The sequence below is a fragment of the Bacillus rossius genome, chromosome 12 (genome assembly GCF_032445375.1).
Source record: "Bacillus rossius redtenbacheri isolate Brsri chromosome 12, Brsri_v3, whole genome shotgun sequence".
In the NCBI taxonomy this organism is placed as follows: Eukaryota; Metazoa; Arthropoda; class Insecta; order Phasmatodea; family Bacillidae; genus Bacillus; species Bacillus rossius.
The window spans coordinates 11,912,206-11,932,927 of NC_086339.1; the positions used below are offsets into that span (position 1 = coordinate 11,912,206).

The 20,722-nt window shown below is 41.7% G+C and overlaps 1 protein-coding gene and 1 long non-coding RNA gene across 2 annotated transcripts in view; one reads left to right on the top strand and one right to left on the bottom strand.

Moving 5' to 3' along the window:
• LOC134537182 (uncharacterized) overlaps positions 1–20,722 on the top strand; it is a 102,897-nt gene that overhangs the window by 28,101 nt on the left and 54,074 nt on the right. The window lies entirely within an intron of this gene.
• Positions 659–20,722, bottom strand: part of LOC134537181 (ichor) — a 77,879-nt gene continuing 57,815 nt past the window's right edge. Inside the window, exon 2 of the mRNA XM_063377442.1 lies at positions 659–4,107. Coding sequence (XP_063233512.1) covers positions 2,176–3,774 — 1,599 coding nt within the window. The 5' untranslated portion in view covers positions 3,775–4,107 and the 3' untranslated portion in view covers positions 659–2,175. The remainder of the gene's footprint in view (positions 4,108–20,722) is intronic.

Genomic DNA, 20,722 nt, shown 5'->3' on the forward strand with positions numbered 1-20,722 from the left:
CGGGAATTTATGCTTTGTGTTGTCCCAGTGGGTACCTGCATTGCTTAAAGTTATTTGTAAACAGTTTCCTGAATTGGTTTCCAGTATTAATTGCGCATATAAATTAGCATAACTGTTAAATATTCTATCATATTTTACATGTTTCAAAAATTGTATGCTCGTATAAAACATCAATCCAAATTCAAAATTATGCGCCAATTTTCCAAAGCGCAGCAAAAATTTTTTCGATATTTGTTTTCAAAAACGTATATCATGTATGCAAATATAACCATAGAAATGAATTGTACAAATTTACAATATTTTTCTTGTAGTGTTGCAAACTATTTCTTGAAAAATGATTAAAAGGAATCTGTCCTTTTTCTGTGCTAAAGTGAGGAATTATTAATACAGTTTTTTTTTCAAATTAAGATTGTGTCCACATGTTTATTTTGGTAGTCGAACTTAAGAGCTACACACCTGCTTATCGTTATATATTTATTATTTTCCAAGTTTTTGATTATTTTACGTATTGCGTTTCAGTGGCATATTTTATAAATATAAAATTTTTTTTTTTATTCTGTACACATATATTTTGTTCATATCTGATTATTGAAACAACACTCGTTATGTAAATGTTAGGTTGGGTAATTTGGCAAAAGAATAGTCAGCAAGATTCAGTGTCAACAATAAGTGTATTAATATACTTGAACAAACTTTGCACTTGATACATAATTTTTCTTACCGCGTTCACAATCACAAGAAACACACAGTAACAAATAGAGAAACTATAAAAATATTTCATCTATAATTAATATATTACATAAAAATTCGCTTTAGTTTATAAAACTTACTTTTATCCTCTGTAACGACACAAGAATTAACAAATAATGATAGCAACATAGTGTTCCCGGACAGTAACAATGAAGTCGATTTGGTAACATTTCTACTGCTGCTGTAGGTACGAGTTCCCTGCGATACAGGGTGTGCCCCTGGCAGTAAAAATTTAAGTACGGTGCTTGATCGTTGTGAAACACGTTAGCCAACAACTATTCGCTGCCATCGCGAGAATGCCGCCTTTCAAAAGCAACTTAAATGTTATGTACAAAATATAAATTAAGGTGTATGTACAATTGTAATTTTAAGAAAGTACGTGGAGTTTGAACTAAAAGTGAGCTCACAAGGAGTAATTTCGGTCCTTTTTTTTAAATGAATATTTTTATTAACTTTCATCCAAAATCTGTTCCGAATGCGAGTAAATTTTGTTGCCAACAAAAACAATTTCATAGCGAACGAAAGTAGAAACATGATACTCTTTGGCTGATACGCCAGTCTCTGTTTCGATGAATTTACCTGCACCAACTTTTTAAGGTCCCATTACGCCAGTCTGACGGCTACGAATATACAAGTTAGTGGTAAAATTGCACTTTTTTTTTCATGGGTTAGAACGCTAACAGCTTTACTTCCAAACCAACATGACTTTCTTCGCTACTGGCCCAACACGTTTTTGTTACTTACTCCCTCTTTCTCTTTCGCTTTGCAAAGCGCTACTCGAGCGCGTTAGCTTCGCTCGTAGTAAAAAAAAATCAGATAACCAGTACGCAAGAAAATGTCATTTTGGTGCTTGGAAAAAAGTTACATTTCTTTTAATGATATGATATTACACGAATCACAGAAATCTAAGGAAAAAAACACAGGCTCTTAGTTTTCTCAATACAAGTTTCTTATTAAAGTCTCAGAGATCGAAGGCTGATATGTTTTGTAGGTACATACTAACCATGGCCATACAAAATACAACCTGTAGGAAAAACCAAATTTGCAGGAAAACACCGGTTGAGCTAATTGTAATAGTCTTTTCCTTGTGTTACATCCTCAGCTTAACGAATACCTCGAACACATTTGAACAGAACGAAAAAAGAAAAAAAAAAGTATTTTCTTATTTTCTTTGAACGTCACTTTCACATTTTTTTCAAAACAGTTAAGCTGCGTTTAAGTTTTTTTAAACTTTCAGTCTTGAAATAATTAACTCGTGGCGGGCTTAACCATAAATAAATAATAAAAAAAATATTATTTGTGGCCTTAAACGTTATTTAAGGTGCCAAAAAAATTCGATGTTTGTTATTAGTGTGGGATGATACTTGATGATAGGATTGTTTGTTCGGGATGTGGAGGACGTGAGCTGCCGCACACACAGAGCGGTCAGTCCCGCCCCACGCGCTTGTGTATCTGCTGGTGCTTGATGAGGTGCGCCTTCTGGCGGAACGCCTTGCCGCACACCTCGCACTTGAAGGGCTTCTCGCCCGTGTGCGTGCGCAGGTGCACCTTGATGTTGGACTTGTTGAGGAAGCCGCGGTTGCAGATGGTGCACCTGTGCACGGGCTTCTCCTTGCCGAGCAGGCTCGCGCTGCCGTCGGCCGAGTACACGAGGCTCGGCTGGTGCTGCTGCTGCTGCTGCTTGCGGCTGCGGTTGCGGCTGCGCGGCTTGGACGGGGTGGTGGTGGAAGCGGTGGTGGTGTGAGGGTAGTTCCCGTGCAGCAGCCCGTCCAGCGACCCGCCGCCGTTGAGCAGCAGGTCGGGCGAGGTCTTGAGGCCGCGCACGTAGCCGCCGCGGTACCGGCCGTTCATCAGCAGCGCTGTGTTGTCCGTGGTGGAGACGACGTGCTGTCCGGGAGGGCTTCCCGTCGTCGTGTGCGGCATGATCAGCTCGGCCGAGCCGCTCAGGTACGAGGTGGACGAGGACGGCGACGTGCACTCGGACATGTAGGACTGCTCGGGCTTGGCGGGCCCGTTCTGCAGCCGCCTCTGCAGCAGCGGCATGTGCGCCTGCTGGCCCGGGTACACGGAGCCCGGCTCGCGCTTCACCACCAGGTGCTGCAAGGGCTGCTGGAAGCCCTGCTGGTGCTGGTGGTGGTGCTGGTGGTGGTGCTGGTGGTGCGTCTGCGTCAGCAGGCCGTGCAGCGTCGACGACGCGATGCCGTGCTCGGCGCCCGCGCTGCTCGCGAACTGCGCGTTCGCCACGAACTCGTGCAGCGTCTCGGCGGAGATGACGGCCTTGCCGCCCTGCGGCGCGCCGTCGCCGCACGCGTTGTCGATCCACGCGCCCAGGTCCATCCAGCTGTCGCGCGACGCCGGGTCCTCCCCCGGCAGGCCCTCCGCCGGCACCGTCGTGTCCGCGATGGCCGAGCCGATGATGGCCGCTATGTCCTCGATGTCGGGCGGCAGCAGCTGCGCGTAGTCCACGAACTCGGACTTGACGCCGTCGGCCGTGGAGGAGGACACGACGGCCTGGTCGGACGCCGACGTGGTGGTGACGGTGTAGTAGAGCGTGGCGCCCGCGGCGCTGCTCGTCTTGTAGAGCGCGCCGCCGCCGTTGTTGCTGCTGTTGTTGTGGTTCGCCACCTGCGCGTTGTTGTTGTTGGCCTCGACGGCCGCCGGGCTGGCCGGCGAGCGCGGCGGCTGCGCGGCGATGGCGTGGTAGTGGTGGCCCGGGATGCCGTTGATGCTGAGGTGGCCCGTGTAGCCGGTGAACGGCGGCAGCGGCTTCAGCTCGGCCAGGTTCGCGTTGGTCGCCGCGCCGTGCGACGACCCCTGGCCGCCGCCGCACGTCAGCAGCAGGCTGTCCAGCGCGTCCATCGTGGCCTTGGTGGAGGAGTCGTCGTCGGGCTCCATGTCGAGGAAGTGGCCGTCGGATCCGCCGCCGGCCCCGGCCGCCTCCCCGCCCCAGCACGACGACAGCAGCAGCGAGTCGACGGGCCCGCAGAGCACCTCTGCCTCGCCGCCGCCGGTCGAGTACTTCATGGTGGCTGCTCCCGCGTCGGGGGAGCGAGGGGCCGGTGCGGCGTCGGGCAGCAGCCACGGGGGATCCAGCTGGCCGCCGGTCCTCCCCTCCCTGCGCTTCGCCCGCGGGGTCGTCCGAGAGCAGAGTTGCCTCGCGTGGGTGCGGCGCTCTGCCCGCCTGCAACCGCGCGTGTCCCCGGGTGTGGGGTCGTGGCCTTGTGGCGTAGCTAGGAGCCGGGTCCTCGTCCCGTCCACATCCTCACGAGGCCGCGGGCACGGCGGGGTCCCTGCTGGCGTGCTGCGCCGCCTGGCGCCGTCTCATGCCCGGCGCCGTCAGCGCGCGCTCGGCGGGACCTGCGGGGCACAAGCACGCTCTCCTCAGGGCTCCGGGGCTCCGGGGGTCCGGGGAGGTAGACAGGCCCGGGAAGAAGGCGAGCTGCAGCCGAGCGGACAGACAGGGAAGAGGTCACCACCCGACAAACACCATGTTTCAACACACGTCCTCACTGCCGCCACTTCACGTTCCGTTTCAGGTTCATTATTTTATTGTTACGTTCAACACGGTTACACTTCTTGGGTGGTCTAACTTCAACAAAACGGACATAATTGGCTGGAACAGTTGAATTTTTAATCCTTTTTGTACAATATGGATACGGAGAATGAAATGGAATAAATAACTGAAAATGTCTGTGTTTAAAGAAAATGTTGGAGGATACTGCGTGGTATGGTGCAAATTTATTTCAGAAAACAATATTTAATTCTGTTTAACCTTTTAAAATAAAATAAAAATTCTTAGGATTTTAAAAGGACAGCTAAAAGACTATATATTTTTCTCGAAAAAAAATTTACACAATACCACATAGTACCCAGTAAAAATTGTCATTAAACCTATAAAAAGTTCCAGGTTTTATATTCCATTTCAATCTCCTTATCCATATTTTACAAAATGTTAAAAAAAGGCATCTTTGCCAGCTAACTATGCAAAAAGTATGCGATGATATTTAATTTTGTGAAAGTTAAATCACTTCAAAAGTAGTTAAGTTTAACCTGTTGAATGAACATATCAAATAATTACCTGTAACGGGACATACACCTTTAACATGGTCGGTTCGTCAAGCATAATGATTTAGGAAACTTCCCCCTTAGCAGATGTTAATTTTATTGAGTTTCATCTACACAGAAACGTATGGATAAACAACAACAACAAAATTTTTATAAATTCGTTCTCTGTGCCTTAGTTTTTAACGCTTTGTTGTAACGCAAATGTTGTCTTACGGTGTAAACTTTTTGTGACTCCTACAAAACAATTCTAGCGGCGCAACAATTGAATATAAATACTTTTTTTTATAGTTACTGGTACAATTAAGGGCACATTTGTATGTTGCCTAATTGTAATACAATTTCAAATCGGTTTTTGACCAAGCATTTTATAAGATAAAAATGATATAGATTTTCGGATAAATTGTTTTCTGATATCTTTTTTCTACCTTTTATATTTATAAATGTCATTGCTACTTAAGTTTTTTGGAAACAATCTTTTTTAATAATTAATATCTTAAAGACACCTTTAACAACTAGTCTGCTATGAACAAAGATTCGATAACTCCTTTATCGTAATTATTGCATTTTCCTGGAAGATAAAAATGCGTCCAAACGCATTAAAACAATTTGTCTCCTTAATTTATTTTGTCATTATAGTTTTTAATAATTTTTTGTCACAACAAAACCTTTTTTAGTTCAAAATTGAATTTTTTGCTACTAGTAAAGCATATTTTGTATTAAAAACTAACAATATATTGAAACATGGTATTCTATACAAGAAATCATTTACATAAATCATCATTATCATACAAACATTTAATTACATCAATGTAGCAAAAATTATATTTTTAAAATGTTCTGTGCATCAGCTTTCTTACCTTGCACAGAGTATTGCAAATTAAGTCTTGATTAGAAAGCACACATATGTTTATTGAACCACGCGGAAGTTACTCTACGAAAACATTTTGTTGGCCACAACACAATATCTTGGTCAATATTGATCCCACAAAATAGTTTTGCGGTGACAACAAAATGCAAGTTTTTAGTTTCAGCAAAACCATTCATTAGTGACAAAAGAAACTTTTTTTTGTTTCTAATGAGTAACTACTTGGAAAGTTAAAAAAAAATATTTTTGACAACACTATATATAGTGATAGCCATAAACTGTTTCTTTTCTTTAAACTGTTTTATTTTTGAATTAGATTGGCTTCTAGGTGACTGCAATGTCGACCAAAATGTCTGTGAATTATTCGCCAAGGACACGGCTACAACCCAGAAGCAAAGCTACTTCAGACAATGGCCGTGAAAGCCCGCGAACGTTGTTTTATTTTTCACGTAAAAATATTTTTGCTGCATTCACGTACACATCTCACAAAGAAAAAAAAACATTCACTATGTTCAAAGGTCATGTTAAAGCTTGGTATAGGAAGATGTGAGTGAGTGACAGGGAAGATGGGGTAACTTACAGTTTGACTGTACACAACAACACATCCGAAGGGACAGAGTTCTGAAGACAAAGGTTTCCCGCCGATCATCCGGTTCTTGTGACAAAAGATTTTGTGATGTGTCTGTTTGTTTGAGGTGCCATCCTCCTTAATACTCAAGTAAGATAATTTACATGCAGGATTATGTATGTATGCATGGATCAGGAAGGATACAGTAACAGTATTTTAGGTGTTATTTCGTTAGGGTCCGGTATTTACACCGCTGGAAGTATATTTTGGCAGAGGCTGCGTACATTATGCTATCTTACTTACTAACTATATAAACTATATTAACAAAATAAATAAGGAAAATCAAGAGCAAAACTTCATAATTATAAATTCTGACAGAATACATTCTTTCGGATGAATAAAAACATATATATACACCTAGGATTTATCGAATATAAATTGAATGTTCGAATAAAATTTTCATAATAAAGGAATAATAATAAATTAGTAATATTTAAAAAAATATATTTTTACCATGTTTATAGACATTGTGACTGAGTAAAAGCTCTAAAAAAAATCAAACGTATATTTCAGTCACTTGACACATGAATACATACTTAAATACTCAGGCAAACGTTTTAATATCACAAATTATATATAAGGCGTGCTCTTTAAGGCTAAACTTACTATACGATATCAGTCAGAATTTTACCGACAAACTTCAGCTGTAAGCTCATCACGAAAAATAAGTCTAAAACACAAAACTACATATGGTCTAAAGTTATCGCCATGTCCACTTCAAAAAAAATAAATCATCCATCGAAAATTATTTGTACGTTTGCATAGCATTGATCACAATATTTTGTTGTAATTCTAAATCAAAATTGTAAAAATTATAATTTTAAATTCTTTGCAACTTACATACTTATTATCGCTAAATAATTGCCGTTTTCAGTTGCATCTGTAATATTTGTTTTGTTATTTATATTTATGACCGTTAAGGAAAATAACAACAAATCCAGCACATTCTCTACTTGTTCTGGGTCCATTCCACTTATGTGCTTCTGTAGAGCAATTTGGTTAAGGCTAAATGTTGTAATACTTATGCTTTAGACTGCTTCTTTACATTGTTCACAGTTGGCAGTTTTTCACCAAAAGAGATTCCATGCCAGACAATACATCAAAATTTGTGTACTGCTAAGTACCTGAATCATTAGATTAGTTTTACTAGAAACTTTTGAAATTAAAGTTTATTATCGTGTGATTTGTACCTTTAAAATAAGATTAATATTGATGACTAATATCAAGGAATTTTATTTGTGTTTACAGCAGTTGACAGCATAACCGAAACATCTATGTGCAAAGAAAATCTGCAATCCTTTTCAAGCTGAATGCTATCAGTAACTCTTCAGTAACTAATTGCTAACTGAAGTACTTTTTTTTTTTTAACAAAAAATGCACATTATCATGCACATTAGTTCTTATATTGTAAAAGAACAGCTGATATAGTTTTGAAACATTGTATTTTTTTTTAATAACTTTGTGTTCTCGCAAACAAATTGTGCCTGACACAAAAAAATTATTGAAAATTTACATCGTAAAATTATTTGTGTCGGTAACGAAATGATATTTTAGTTACCTACAAAACTGTTACGTTAATGTTCAACGATTTTATGGTTACAAAATGTCTGCATAGGCGGCTCGCCTTAATTTCACCACATTAAATAAGAAAAAAATTTTTTTTTGTTACTTCACGAAATATTTTACTAGGTGAATTTTTACCAAATATTTTGGGATGTTCACAAAACTATTTTTTTTCGAATGTGCTCTTGAATATTACAGTTCAGTGTTAAAACATAAAATCTGAATATAACAAGTGATTTGAAATAAGTGAAACTATAATGACGTAAATAATTTCTACCAGCTTTTAATGACCAGTACATCAGTGAGTTTCGCTATAGTAAAAAGTGCTTGAATAGCGGAATTCACTAGAAATAAAGTGAAATCCTATGTTAAATCCAAGGCGGTATTTGTTTTAAAATTCAAATCACTATTTAGGAGAACAAATCAAAAGCTGTATGAAAGTCGAAGCTAGATATTTGCATCGAAATGCAACTGTTTCGGAGCTGTATCAACGATTTCGAATTTAGATTGAAGTAAATCGCATGAATTACTTTTTGCATGGAAGCAAGCTCCTCTATTGTGGAGCTCATTTACAATTGTACAGTCATATTTTAATTTGCCTTGTTTATCGCTTCACAACTTTACTCGTTTGTTTACGATCCCGCACACTGGCACAGCACAAACAACAGTTCTGGAGTTTATTGACCTCGACGAAAAAAAAAAATTACCTGCATTTCCGAGTAAAATAGAGTAATTATGATAAAACGCCAGCCGGTCGTTGGGAGATAGCGGCTATCAGGTCTCGCCAGGAAAGCATTTCACAGTGTTGCTATGCGAACCTCGCACCACGATACACATGGAAGAAGGTCCACGTCATGATCAGAAGCAGGTGTGGGAAGGGGGTAATACTTGACCAGCTCGTGAGACGGTTTGCAGCGCTGGTGTGGACGGACTGCAGGCAAGGCGTGGGGGAATAAGCAAGTGGGTTAGTTGGCACACTTGGCACACTTGCTTAGCGCGCCGCGGGGGGCCACAGTTTCGCCAACGTCACTGGCGGGAAAAGATTCCTTTCTGGGTTGCTGTTACAATCGTGCCCACATTATATATATATATATATATATATATATATAGTATGTGTGTGTGTGTGTAACACATGAACGAATCTTCCAGTACTCGTCAGAGGTGTGTATCATATTTAACCTCGGTAACTAGCATATTCATGTGCTCTCATGTGTAGCAAATATACTTAAAATACAAAGCTCGGACGCGGAAATTCAACGTAGAATTCTTCAAAAATAAAGCCGGGCGTGATAAACATACGCGCAAATTCTGTTTTCAACTATGTCCATTAGCCGACGCCGAATCACACGAATTCGTTGCCGGAGCAGCTACGTCGAAATATCGAATCATTTTGGTGAGATGGATTGTGGCGACTTAGCATCGTTCCAGCCCCGCCAATAGAAACGCGCCCAAACATTTGTCCCGCACTGCTGCTCGAGTGTTGTCGCAGATTGGTACTGCACGAGCTATAGTTCACGCGAACGAAGGTCGTGTAGCCCCAGCATGTGTTGGCGCAAACGTTTGGAGGAATGAATGATCCTCAGATCGTTCTTGGGCTAAGATCTTTGGATCGCGGATCGAAGTGCATAATGGTGCACATGTCAACGTTTAAAACATATTCTTTTGACGGTTACATAAGCGGCTCATTGCACGAAAGACAAGAATATGCATAGGCCTATTTAATCTTTAGTCAATGCTTAAAACCTTTCATTAATAGAGATGTGAACATAAAATTCACTGTTTCATTTCGTTTCTGGTAGAAAATCAAACAATTTTTTTCTGCTTTCTTGTGCTTCTGCGATCGTTCAATGTTTTTTTTTTTTTTTTTTTTTTTTTTAAATGGAGAACTCAGAACCAACGGCTAACCCCTCGACCAAATATTAATCGAATCACATGAAGCCCAGGAAATCTCTCCAGAGGACATTGGCTATGAGTGCATGGAGTCTAAGGTCGTTGTACAGGCGAATTTTTAAAGTGTGCTCATAAGTATTCGCGAATTGTGGACGCGTTGTGCAGTGTGTTCGCGGTGGTTGAGGGGCGAGGAGGGGGCGGGGCGGGGCGGATAGCAACTCGTCCGACAACGACGGCAGACGTTGGCACCACTGCTCGGCCGATAGGGCGCCTATCTGGCCGGGCGACGGGAATATTAATACAACACGGCGGGACCGCTGGCCGCTAATGAACCGTTGCTCGCGATAGCACGGTCGCGCGCGGGGAGCTTCTAGGCTGCGAGCCGCAGGCAGGGCACCGGGGGTCGTTACCACAATGCTGAAATACCACAACGCCGAAATACCATAACGCTCAATGTCAAAATTGACCACAACGCCGACAGCTAGAAAACTGATGTGTACCACAACGCTGAAATAACAACTGAATGAAATTGTGTGTGTTTCTTAAATGTACCTTAACGCCGAAATACCACAATCAAAACTAACCTAACCTAACCTAGTCCAACCTAACCTAGTCTAACCTAACCTAACCTTTGTGGCAGTCCTGCAATGACATTTTTCGGCGTTAGTGTATTTCGGCGTTGTGGTACACAGCAGTTTTTTTTCTAGCTGTCGGCGTTGTGGTATTTCGGCGTTGTGGTCAATTTGGCATTTCGGCGTTGTGGTATTTCGGCGTTGTGGTGCGTCCCCGGACACCGGCGCTAGCGGGCTCGTTACGCCCTCGTGCTGCCCCTAGCGGCTGGCTCACGCAACAGTTGCACCATCCTGCTCTTCGATCCGCGATACAAAGATCTTACCCCGAGAACGATCCGAGGATCATTACTCTAAACGTTTGCGTCGACACATGTTGGGGCTACACGATCTTCGTTCGCGTGAACTATAGCTCGTGCATTCCCAATCTGCGACAACACTTCAGCAGCAGTGCGGGGAAAAATGTTGGGTGCGTTTCTATTGGTGGGGCTGGCACGATTTGAAGACGCTACAAGCGATCGGGACTCGACGAACAAATTATGATTAAGAATTTCTAGTGTTCTGTTACAACTTTGTCGTTTATTTTTTTTATTATTTACGTAAATTAGGCCCGTGCTATGATCTCAAAGCTAATATATTTTATAATTTAATTAATTTTTCGTGACCTTGAAATGGAATCTCATTGGTTGCCATTTGTTACGTTTCCGTGCGTTGCGGAAGCAGCAGACGCGATGGTGAAACGTGCCGGGAGATCCGTCTACGTTTACGTGATCCGTCTCCGTTTCCGTGCCATTGTAGAGCGGGCCTTACGAACACCGGCACAATGCCTAGCTGACTTCGTGGGCTTCCAGGAAAGATTCTTGCGTAAGCCTGTAGCCATTTGTGCATTTAATTACGCCCTTTTAGGGCCCTCGCATAATTATTTTTTCCCCCGTTCTGCAACTAAACCAGCAGAATTTATTCAACATATGTGGAAAGCTGCGCAATCAGCTACAAGTGATCTGCACAAGTATTGGAATTTATGAACCTATGCATTGTATGGCGGATTCGGTATACAAATACGGTAAAATTTCCTATGAATTTTATATTTTTCTCAAACAAATGTGAGAGATAACATAAATTAACTGGAAATAAAGTGACTGTTTGAATTAATTTTTATGTCCACGAGTTAACACAGTGGTTTTCAGACGCCATGTTGATTTTCTTTATCTTCTTGTAATTACTATTAGTTAAGGGCTTTTAGACAATTTATCACTTTCATTGTTTTGTTCTGTCACAAATATTTTCAATGGATATTTAATAAGTGTAATGTAATGTTACTGGTTTTAAAAAATCCCGCTAGTTTACGAAATCGTTATCACTTGAACAAATTCTTACGCACATTATATTATCATATCAAAAATCCGTTGAAAATATATGCGAGAGAGCAACATATAAAAGAGAGGTATATTGTTAAATTATAATGAAGAGAAAATGAGGGGAAAAAAAAATCAACATATCGCGTGAAACCCAGCCTCAATACGGTAGAGTTCTAAACAAGTTCTTACGGTGCCAGGCAGAACTTTTTTTAAAATATTTTTAAGTCCCGCCATTGTTTGGGTTTTTCCAACCTTTGCTATAATATCTAATTTCGAGCTATTTATTCCAATTTTTGGGATGTGAAGGCATAAATCATATCTCCCAGGCCTTCTGTACCTTGTTGTGACCTCATACTTACTAACAGGCCGCGAGGGAACAACTTGTTACTTCACGCGAGCTAATACAACTATCATGATAATCACACCAGTTCGCAAGTGTGTTGACTTCAACAAGTAGCCAAAGATAAGTACCTGTGCCACGTCAAAAAAAAAATGGTTGTCTGTAAAGTCAGTTTACGGACGATAGTTTAACGTGACAACGTCATAAAAAACATTGATGAAATGATTGCATACTTTATGAATGAAATTGAATCATTTTTATTTTAATAATAAAAGAAAAAATACTTGAAATTATACTAGTAATCATATTTTTAAAATACAAGAATAATTAACCTTTATTGCCGAAATTGTTGTTGTAACAAGCAATGAAAACCACATTAACTTTTCACTTCACTTTATAAACAGTCGAGTGGAAGAGAGATAGATGCGGCGCAAGCGTACAATGTGCGTAACGGGACAGTTTTTCGTGCGTGCAGCCGGCGTTCATGGATTTATTAGACGTTGTCATGTCAAAAAATAAAAAAAAGCACGGAAGCTTTAGGGCAAGCGGTGTCAAGCGTAAAAAGTAAAGTGTAAAGTAAGTTATCAACACCTCAGCTTTGCAGGGCAGAAAACTTGCGGGCCGACAACCGACCCAGCCAGATACTCAAAAAAAAAAAAATAAAAAGCGGCATGGAAGGTCTGGTAGCTTCGCTGGAGAGGAGTTGGACACGTGTTTATTTAGTGACAACCCCCCCCCCCCCCCCAACCCAAGTCAGTCCACTTTCCTCGCAACGGTAGTCGGCGTGCTGCAGGGCCTTGACACTGAAGCCAGGAGCGGTGAAGAAGGTGGGGGAGAGGGGGTCGCTAATTGCGCGGTTGTGCCAAAATAACGCTGCTCCCTCCCCTCTCGCGAGGGGACAAGATGGGGGGGGGGGGCAGGTCCGGCCCCAGCCGCGCCAAGTAGGCCGCGCCACTTCGCACGGCCGACAGTGAAAACTGCGCACGCGCAGCGTGGAAAGTTTCTCTCGAGAACCACGCTCCGCCCCCTTTACCGCGCTCCCCCCCCCCCCCCCACCTTCAACATCACCAAAACTTCCCCCACCCTCTCACGCCACCAGCCCCCCGGGGGGACCTGGCCACGCACTGTACCTTTGTATATATATATATATATACACTATAGAAGTCGCCAGCCCAGGTTAAAATTTCTAATACGGTTTTGAGGTAGTTGGCTAATTCACCGCCGCAATCGCCACCATCTCTAGGGCATCGACTTGTGGTGGTCCCTAGCGGACAAGTGTCGAACTCTTCAAACACCCCTTCCCCCTCCCGTTGATAGAACTTGAGCTGCAGTGAATGATGGGTGGGGGGGTGCGGGGAATGACAGTGGGCGACAGAGCTGCGCTCTAACGTGTAAATAACAACCTAAGACGATACAGGGCGTTACGGCAGCGCACTGCAGCGGCGAAGTTCCCAAGCTGCTCATCATACGCTTCTGAAAAACGTAGAGTAAATCCTATCCACTCGCGACTTCTATACAGTATATATATTCAAAGACTGTACCGACCTCCAGGGTGGACTCTGCAACCCCCTGTTCAGTGGCCACTGTCAGGTGCGGAGCTTTTTTTTTCTAGCCTAAGTTAATCTAAGTGTGTAAGGGGGGGAAGGGGTCCAGGTTATGGGAGGACCTAAGTGTGTCTCTAAGTGTGTACCATAAGGGGGAATTAACCATGCAGAACAAGGGCGCGTGCACTTAGGTGCTTGCGCTTCGAAGGACAGTAAGACCTCTCGTTTGTCCGGCCACCGTTGATCCAGGTCTCCGGATTATCCGGATGTGATTTGTAGACGTTTTATTTAATATTATCATTTAAAAAAATAACAATTGTATTCTACATAAATGTAGACAAAGACGTTTAGCTCACGACAGTGTTTCTAACCGGTCTTCATTCAAACGCCTCACATGCTTGAAATGGAAGAAAGTGACGAATTGCTTGTTAGGAAATCATCTGAAAAGTTACTTTCATAATTTTTTTAATCACTTGTTAACAGTATAGGGCATGTATACTATTTGATTTTGTTACAAAGTGTAGTTTGTTTTTATAGTAATAAACGGTAAGTATGCTTATTCAAGAATTTTTTGTATTGCCTATCACTAGAGACAGGAATAATTCGCGGATTCATTTCGCGATACGCTAAAATACAAATACACATACCTTTAAGCTGCTATTTTTATTGGTTCACTGCTCATCTGGACGACTCTGGGCTAATGGGAAACACTCAAACCAAAGAAGTATCGTATTGCAGGCAAACCAGTTGAGGCGACTCACAAGTCAGAAGCCAATGAACAGGCGTTATTTTCCCGAGTTTACTGAGGACTGTGTAGTCTTTCCCGAAGGTCATCGAAACCGCGAATTTTTCCGGTCCCTACCTATCACCCATATTAACTGTATTATCCGTATACTCAATTGTCTGGACTGCCGTTGATTGAAGGTTTTTCTATTGCCTCAGAGTCATTCAGATAATCTGTGAGCCAATCACAGAAGCTGCGTGAAAATGCATCTGTTTGGATTCTAGCACAACGGTAAATTAATCTACGAATATTCCCTGTCTGTAATTGTAATCTGCGACGAGGGATACAAACCAAAACGCGCCATATTGGTTTCAATCGGGAAACCGCTCCGGTTCAACCGCATGGTGTGACGCCAGCCTAAATCGTCATTTCGTGGTTCTTAAGCCACCTAGTTCTCCAGGTGTAATTTCAAAAATCCTTATTTATACCTCTTGGATTTAAATATATATTTTTATACTTCAGTTTTACGCACTCTATGACACAATTTTTCTCTGTATGACAAAACTTTTAATTAATGATAATAAAATGTGACCTAAAAAAATTTCCGCAATTTTTTTCCGCAACAAACAAGAACGTTTGCCTTAATATAGTTGTATAAATTACTTAAAAAATTATAAAACCAATAATTTTACCCGTTCCGAAACAACAAAAAGTCGACAACAACATGCTTGCGAGAACTCACATGAACGAATCCCTTTGTCAGCGGACAAAGGGGCAGAAATTTTCCGGGGAAAAAAATATCAGAACGTTCAGTAGACTGCAATAAGGTATGCCCGCGCCAACGGTTTCTTCCTTGTGATTGGCGGCCGTCTGCGAGAGACAACATTAATTACCTTATTTGACCGGACACATTTTCTTCCACACTGAATTATTGTAATTGGTGTGCTGGCACTAGATATGTACCTGGAGGAAACTCGGCCAATCACGAAACACAGGCGACGCTACAGGGTTTTAACCCTCAGCTACTCTCGAAAATTTTCACGGAAAATACAAGCCCATTTTCGGGACTCGATCGTGTTTAATTGCGGAGTCCACAAGGCTAGGAGGCGTTTTTGATGGCTGCTACACTGCTTGGACCACAGGTTCACCTGGCGGTCTATAGGTGGCAGTCCGACCATCCTTAAGTCGGCGACTGAAATTTTAAAAAGTGATATGCCGGATGGATAAACTCCAGTTTTAACCAGAAGAAAGATCAAGGATGAGGTTTGGAAGAGCAGAGAGTTTAAAGGAGTGCAAGAGAGAGAGAGAGAGAGAGTGAGGAGAAGACTGGAATAAAGTGAACGATGAGTAGGGACCGGAAAAATTCGCGGGTATAATGAACTGTAGGATACTCGTACACTCGGACAAATGCCACCAACTCATTGGCTGCTGTCTTGTAAGACGTTCCAGCGTAGCAGCCTGTGATTCGATAAAGCTTTGCTTGGGTGTTTCTCATTGGCCCAGAGTCATCCAGATTGAGTTGTGAGCCAATAGCAGAGGCAGCACTTAAGGTATAACGATTTGTATTTTAGCCTGTCGCGAAATGAATACGCGAATTTTTTCCCGGTCTCTAAGGATGAGGAATGGTGGAAGGAAAAGAGGAAGATGGAGGCATTTTACTGGAGCATACTCTGAACCCAGACACCAGCAGGTCCACGAAAGCGAATGTTCAGTGTCCCCCCCCCTCCCCAAGTGGCCTGGTCTCCGATGGCGCCGCACCAGCGGACAAGACCCGACCTGACGCACAGCTGCGGCAAGTGGAGTGTGACCTGTTTTTGTTGGTCGCGGCCGAAACGCCCGCACCGCCCGGTATCTTACTTACTTCACGAGTACCCACTTTCGTCAAAAAAATATAAAATAAACGGTTTTGTCGTTTCTTTCCCGCGGTACTGTCGTCAACTGGAGCGATGCCGATCACCGGTCGGGAGGAAAAAAAAAAATAAACCACAGGCTTGTTGGGTAACCTGTCCAAGAGATTGATTTTCCCTGACGTTTCACGCTATAACTACCTAGAGACTGGGAAAAATTCGCTTGTTTCAGTGGTTTCTAGGATGGACTCCGAAACTGCCCTACATACTCGGGCAAATGCCAACTGCTCATTGGCTACTGACCTGTGAGACCTGTCGACTGGGACGCTTGCGGTTCGATACTTCTTTGGTTGAAGGTTTTTCATTGGCTCGGAGTCTTTCAGATAAACTGCGTGCCAATCGCAGAAGCAATCCAGTATAAAGGTACCTACGTGAGTTTGGATTCTAGCACAACGCGTAATGAATCCGCGAATTTTTCCAGTGTCTAGCTAGGGACATGCCCAATTCGTGTTATTATTTGGAAAATAAATATGTATAAGTATATAACGCAGACAAGTGTTAGTTTTAGAAGACATTTGTAGGGACCGGAAAAATTCTGGGGTTTATTGTCCTCTGAGATAGACTCTGAAGTACTATGTCTACCCGGGCAATTGCCACCTGTTTAGGGGCAGGAATTTTTCGCGAAAAAATCTGAACTCCAGTTAGACTGCAACTAGCTATACCCGCACCAGCGGTTCCTTCCTTGTGATTGGCGGCCGTCTGCGAAAGAAGTCGTTGCCTTATCTGACCGAGCCAATCAGGTCGCGTTTGCTTCCTCACTGAATAACTATAATTGGTGTTGTAACAATCGACGTGGAACTGAAATAAACTCACCCAATCATGAAACACAGATGATGCTATAGTGTTTCAACTTCCAGCTACTCTCGGAATCTTTTCGCGACAAATTCATGGCCCTACACCTGTTCATTGGCTGTCGACTTGTGAGACTTCTCAACTAGGTATCCTTTTATTGGTTGCTTCTTTGTTTGTGTGTTTTTAATTGGCCCAGATTCCTCCAGATGAACTGTGGTCCTGTAGCAGAAGCAGCAAAACGTAATAAGTATTTGAATTTTAGCCTTTCGCTAAATGAATCCGCGAATTTTTGTTACTGTCTCTAGTTATACGTAGGGGCAGGTAATTTTCATGGGGAAAAAATTGAACACCAAATTCAATATGGTACGCCAGTGCTGGAGGTTTCTTCCTTGTAATTATCCTGCGGTAAACAACTATATCTAATGATAGTTTATAGTAGTTCCTCCTGCTACTGTTGTCGGAGTTTGTTGTCGATGTCAGGGACCTCCATCTTGATTTATGACTTCACGGTGGTCATCTTGGATTTTGACGTCACGGTGGCCTTCTTGGATTTTTACGTCACGGCGGCCATATTGAAATCGAATGCCCCACTCCAGAATGTTGCACTTTTTCGTTACGGTTGCTTCGCGACCTTGACCTTTGAAATTGGCCTTGATATTTTACCTTGATCCAGGCCGCCATATTGTACACCGTCATTTTAAGTTATGGCATCTCAGCTGCCATATTGTTTTTGTTGGAGGTCGCCATATTGTTTTCTGACGACACAGCCTCCATCTTGTTTTTTTCTGCTGGAGGTCACCATTTTGGATAATGTAATGTTCACCATCTTTGTTTCTGCTGTTTGTTCCTAAAGTGCGCCAGCATCGATCTGTCTCATGCACGTAAGGTCGATGTTTTCCAACCTACCAGTGTTATTATGACCCTTAAAGACATAGTAAATAAAAATTTTTATCCAAAATTCATTTGAAGCGAGGTGATTCGAACCATGACAGGTTGGACTACAAGGCCATCGAGACATAGGCCTATACCAGACCAAGATTTAAATAAAGTATGTATATATAACACATATCGGACATAATTTGTTTTTAATATGAAATAATAATAACAGCACTTGTTGAATGCCAAACCATCATCTTCGATTTTAATACTTGCTACAAGAGCGCTTGTATCGCTTATTGTACACGTCGTCTACTAGAGTGCGCTGCTGACATCTTTGTTTTCAATGCTTGCTACTAGGAGCATTAATATCTCATATTGTACACATCGTCTGCTAGAGTGCGCTGCAACCTTTTTGGTTTAATTTATAATTTTTTAAATTTATACCTGCTAGAGTGCAGTAGTGCAAATCACCAAACTGTCGTAGCATCCACCATCTTGTCGGCAAATTTGGCCAACAAATTGAAAATCTGTAACTATTAATCTAGAAATTAATCTAAAAAATCATCAAAAAAACGTATTAATACGTTGATTCGGTCGATTCCTTTCTTCCGTACGAGCCTAATGCATTTATTATGGAACTATGGTTTGATAAAATGTTGGCTTGCCAATTGTGAAGATTCGGCTATGTTCGGGGAAGTCCGTCTCTCGGTGCCTGAGATTAGGAGCTTGTCTTCGGCCTCGGGCACCTTCGTCTTCTATAGGCTATCTGTAATCCTGCACGGTATTTCGTAGGTTGTGAACTAGAGTATGCTAGTGTCGCCTGCCAGGAGCACTGCCATCTCCAACGGTCATATTTTGTTTGTTATTCCTAACGGAGGTTCATTAAAATATTTGAATAAGTTAAAGTTATAATGGTGGTAAGAGGATTCTAAACCATGACCCTTAGGCTTACAGTGCGGGGCAGTGCTTTTAACCGCATTACCATCGCACCAATTGTGAAGAGGCAGCTCTTATATCGTATAGGTATGTACATAATGGAGGTAATGAGACACATCCATGGTATATAAACGGTAAAAAAATTCCTTCCGCACTTGTGAAATATATTTTAAAGTTCAGATTACTCAACCAATGTGTATTCCTGCTATAGTAAAGTGACTACCGCATTAAAAATTTATACAAAATGTATTTTTAAAAACTTATTTAGTAAAAAATATTTATATAATTGCGATTTAACTATCATCGTGAGTCGGATACAATCAGCAGTCATCTCGGAGATTTTGACCTTCCGTATTCCTCAAAATTAATTAGAATTTCACACTTCATAGTGAAAATAATTCCTATCTTGAGGGAAGATTTTACGTTTTTCCAAAACTGTCAGTGACTTGAAAGGTCCGCAAAAAGGCTTAAAACTTCCGCAGCTAGGTCTTGAACTTGACCTCATCTGATATTTGACATATCAGACGAAACTTGACACCTCATTCACGTTTTTACATAAAATATTAAACAATTATGTAGAATATTTTTTAGCGTTTAATTAAACATTACGTTAAGTTCTTCATAGTACTCGGTTCAATTCATGTATAAGAAGTCAGATTCCTAGTTGTAGAAACCTAGCCAATAGCACAAATGTTATATTATAGACAAACTTTCCATTTATAATTCGGCCAGTTCGTTAATCTTCATCGCTTGGAACAAAAACTCTTAAGATAATTACCCGATTGAATAAATATTGCCTACCTAGAGGCCATATTCGGCGTACCATATGACTACTGGAGTGCCAACTACAGGCATATAGGCCAAGCGTCTCTGAACCAAGATGCCTTATTTTTCGATTCTTGTGATACCTTTTACACTAGTCATGTCCGATGTGAGGCGTATAGGCCAAACGAATCCAAACCACGAGACATTCTTTTCAGACACATATCTTTCAAACAAACTTGACCTATTTCAAGTAGACTAGTGAAGATTCTCGTAACTGCCAGACTTAAATATTACACGTAATCTATTACAAGCATATAAACCAGCATGCTAAAATTTGCATCCCCAACGCGCCTAAAAAATATGACCTCAAAAACGCAGGTGATGGTAATTCCGGTCTAACTAAACATATTTTACCATTACTATAGGACCAAAAATCCCTTAAAAAAGTTTTATGCTTACTACAACACCAACATGCATTCACATGCAACGCGTTCGATACCTCTGTTGTTAGTTAACCCTGATATATCAATAATACCATCTGTATTAAATAGAATAAAAGTTAGGTTTTAAAAAGTAGAAATTTTTTTTTTTTACAGTTTTTCCCTAAAATAAATACATATCCTATATAAATTATGCTCGGCGTTATTTATAAGAATTCTACGTTAAATTTGGTGTCCGATTTTCGTCTTATAAGTTTATTTGCAACATGAGAACACATTACTTTTATCGTTACCGAGGTTTTATGTTTGAACATCAATAGCGAGTACTGAAAGCCTCGCGCAAAATTTTAATGCAATTTAACACTAAAAATTTGTGTTTACCTAGGTATAAATCGCACACTAAGTGATTTACAATGACATAGTTTTTATTGCCATTGTTTGTTAGTTGTGAAAAATTAGTTGGATAGGTACTAAACGCCAATTACGTCAGAGGAGGTTAGTTATTATAAAATTCAGACATTCTATTAATATCAACTATTCTTTAACAAAGCCAAATTTCGAATAGCAAACATTTTGGCCGAAAACTATTGAAACAAAAGTGGTGTCTTTTGGTTACCTCTCCTTAATGAAGCCGATATAACGAGTGTTTGTAGGCCGAGATAAGGCGGGCGCGACCCTAAGCGCTGGGAGGCGGGCGGGTTTTGGAC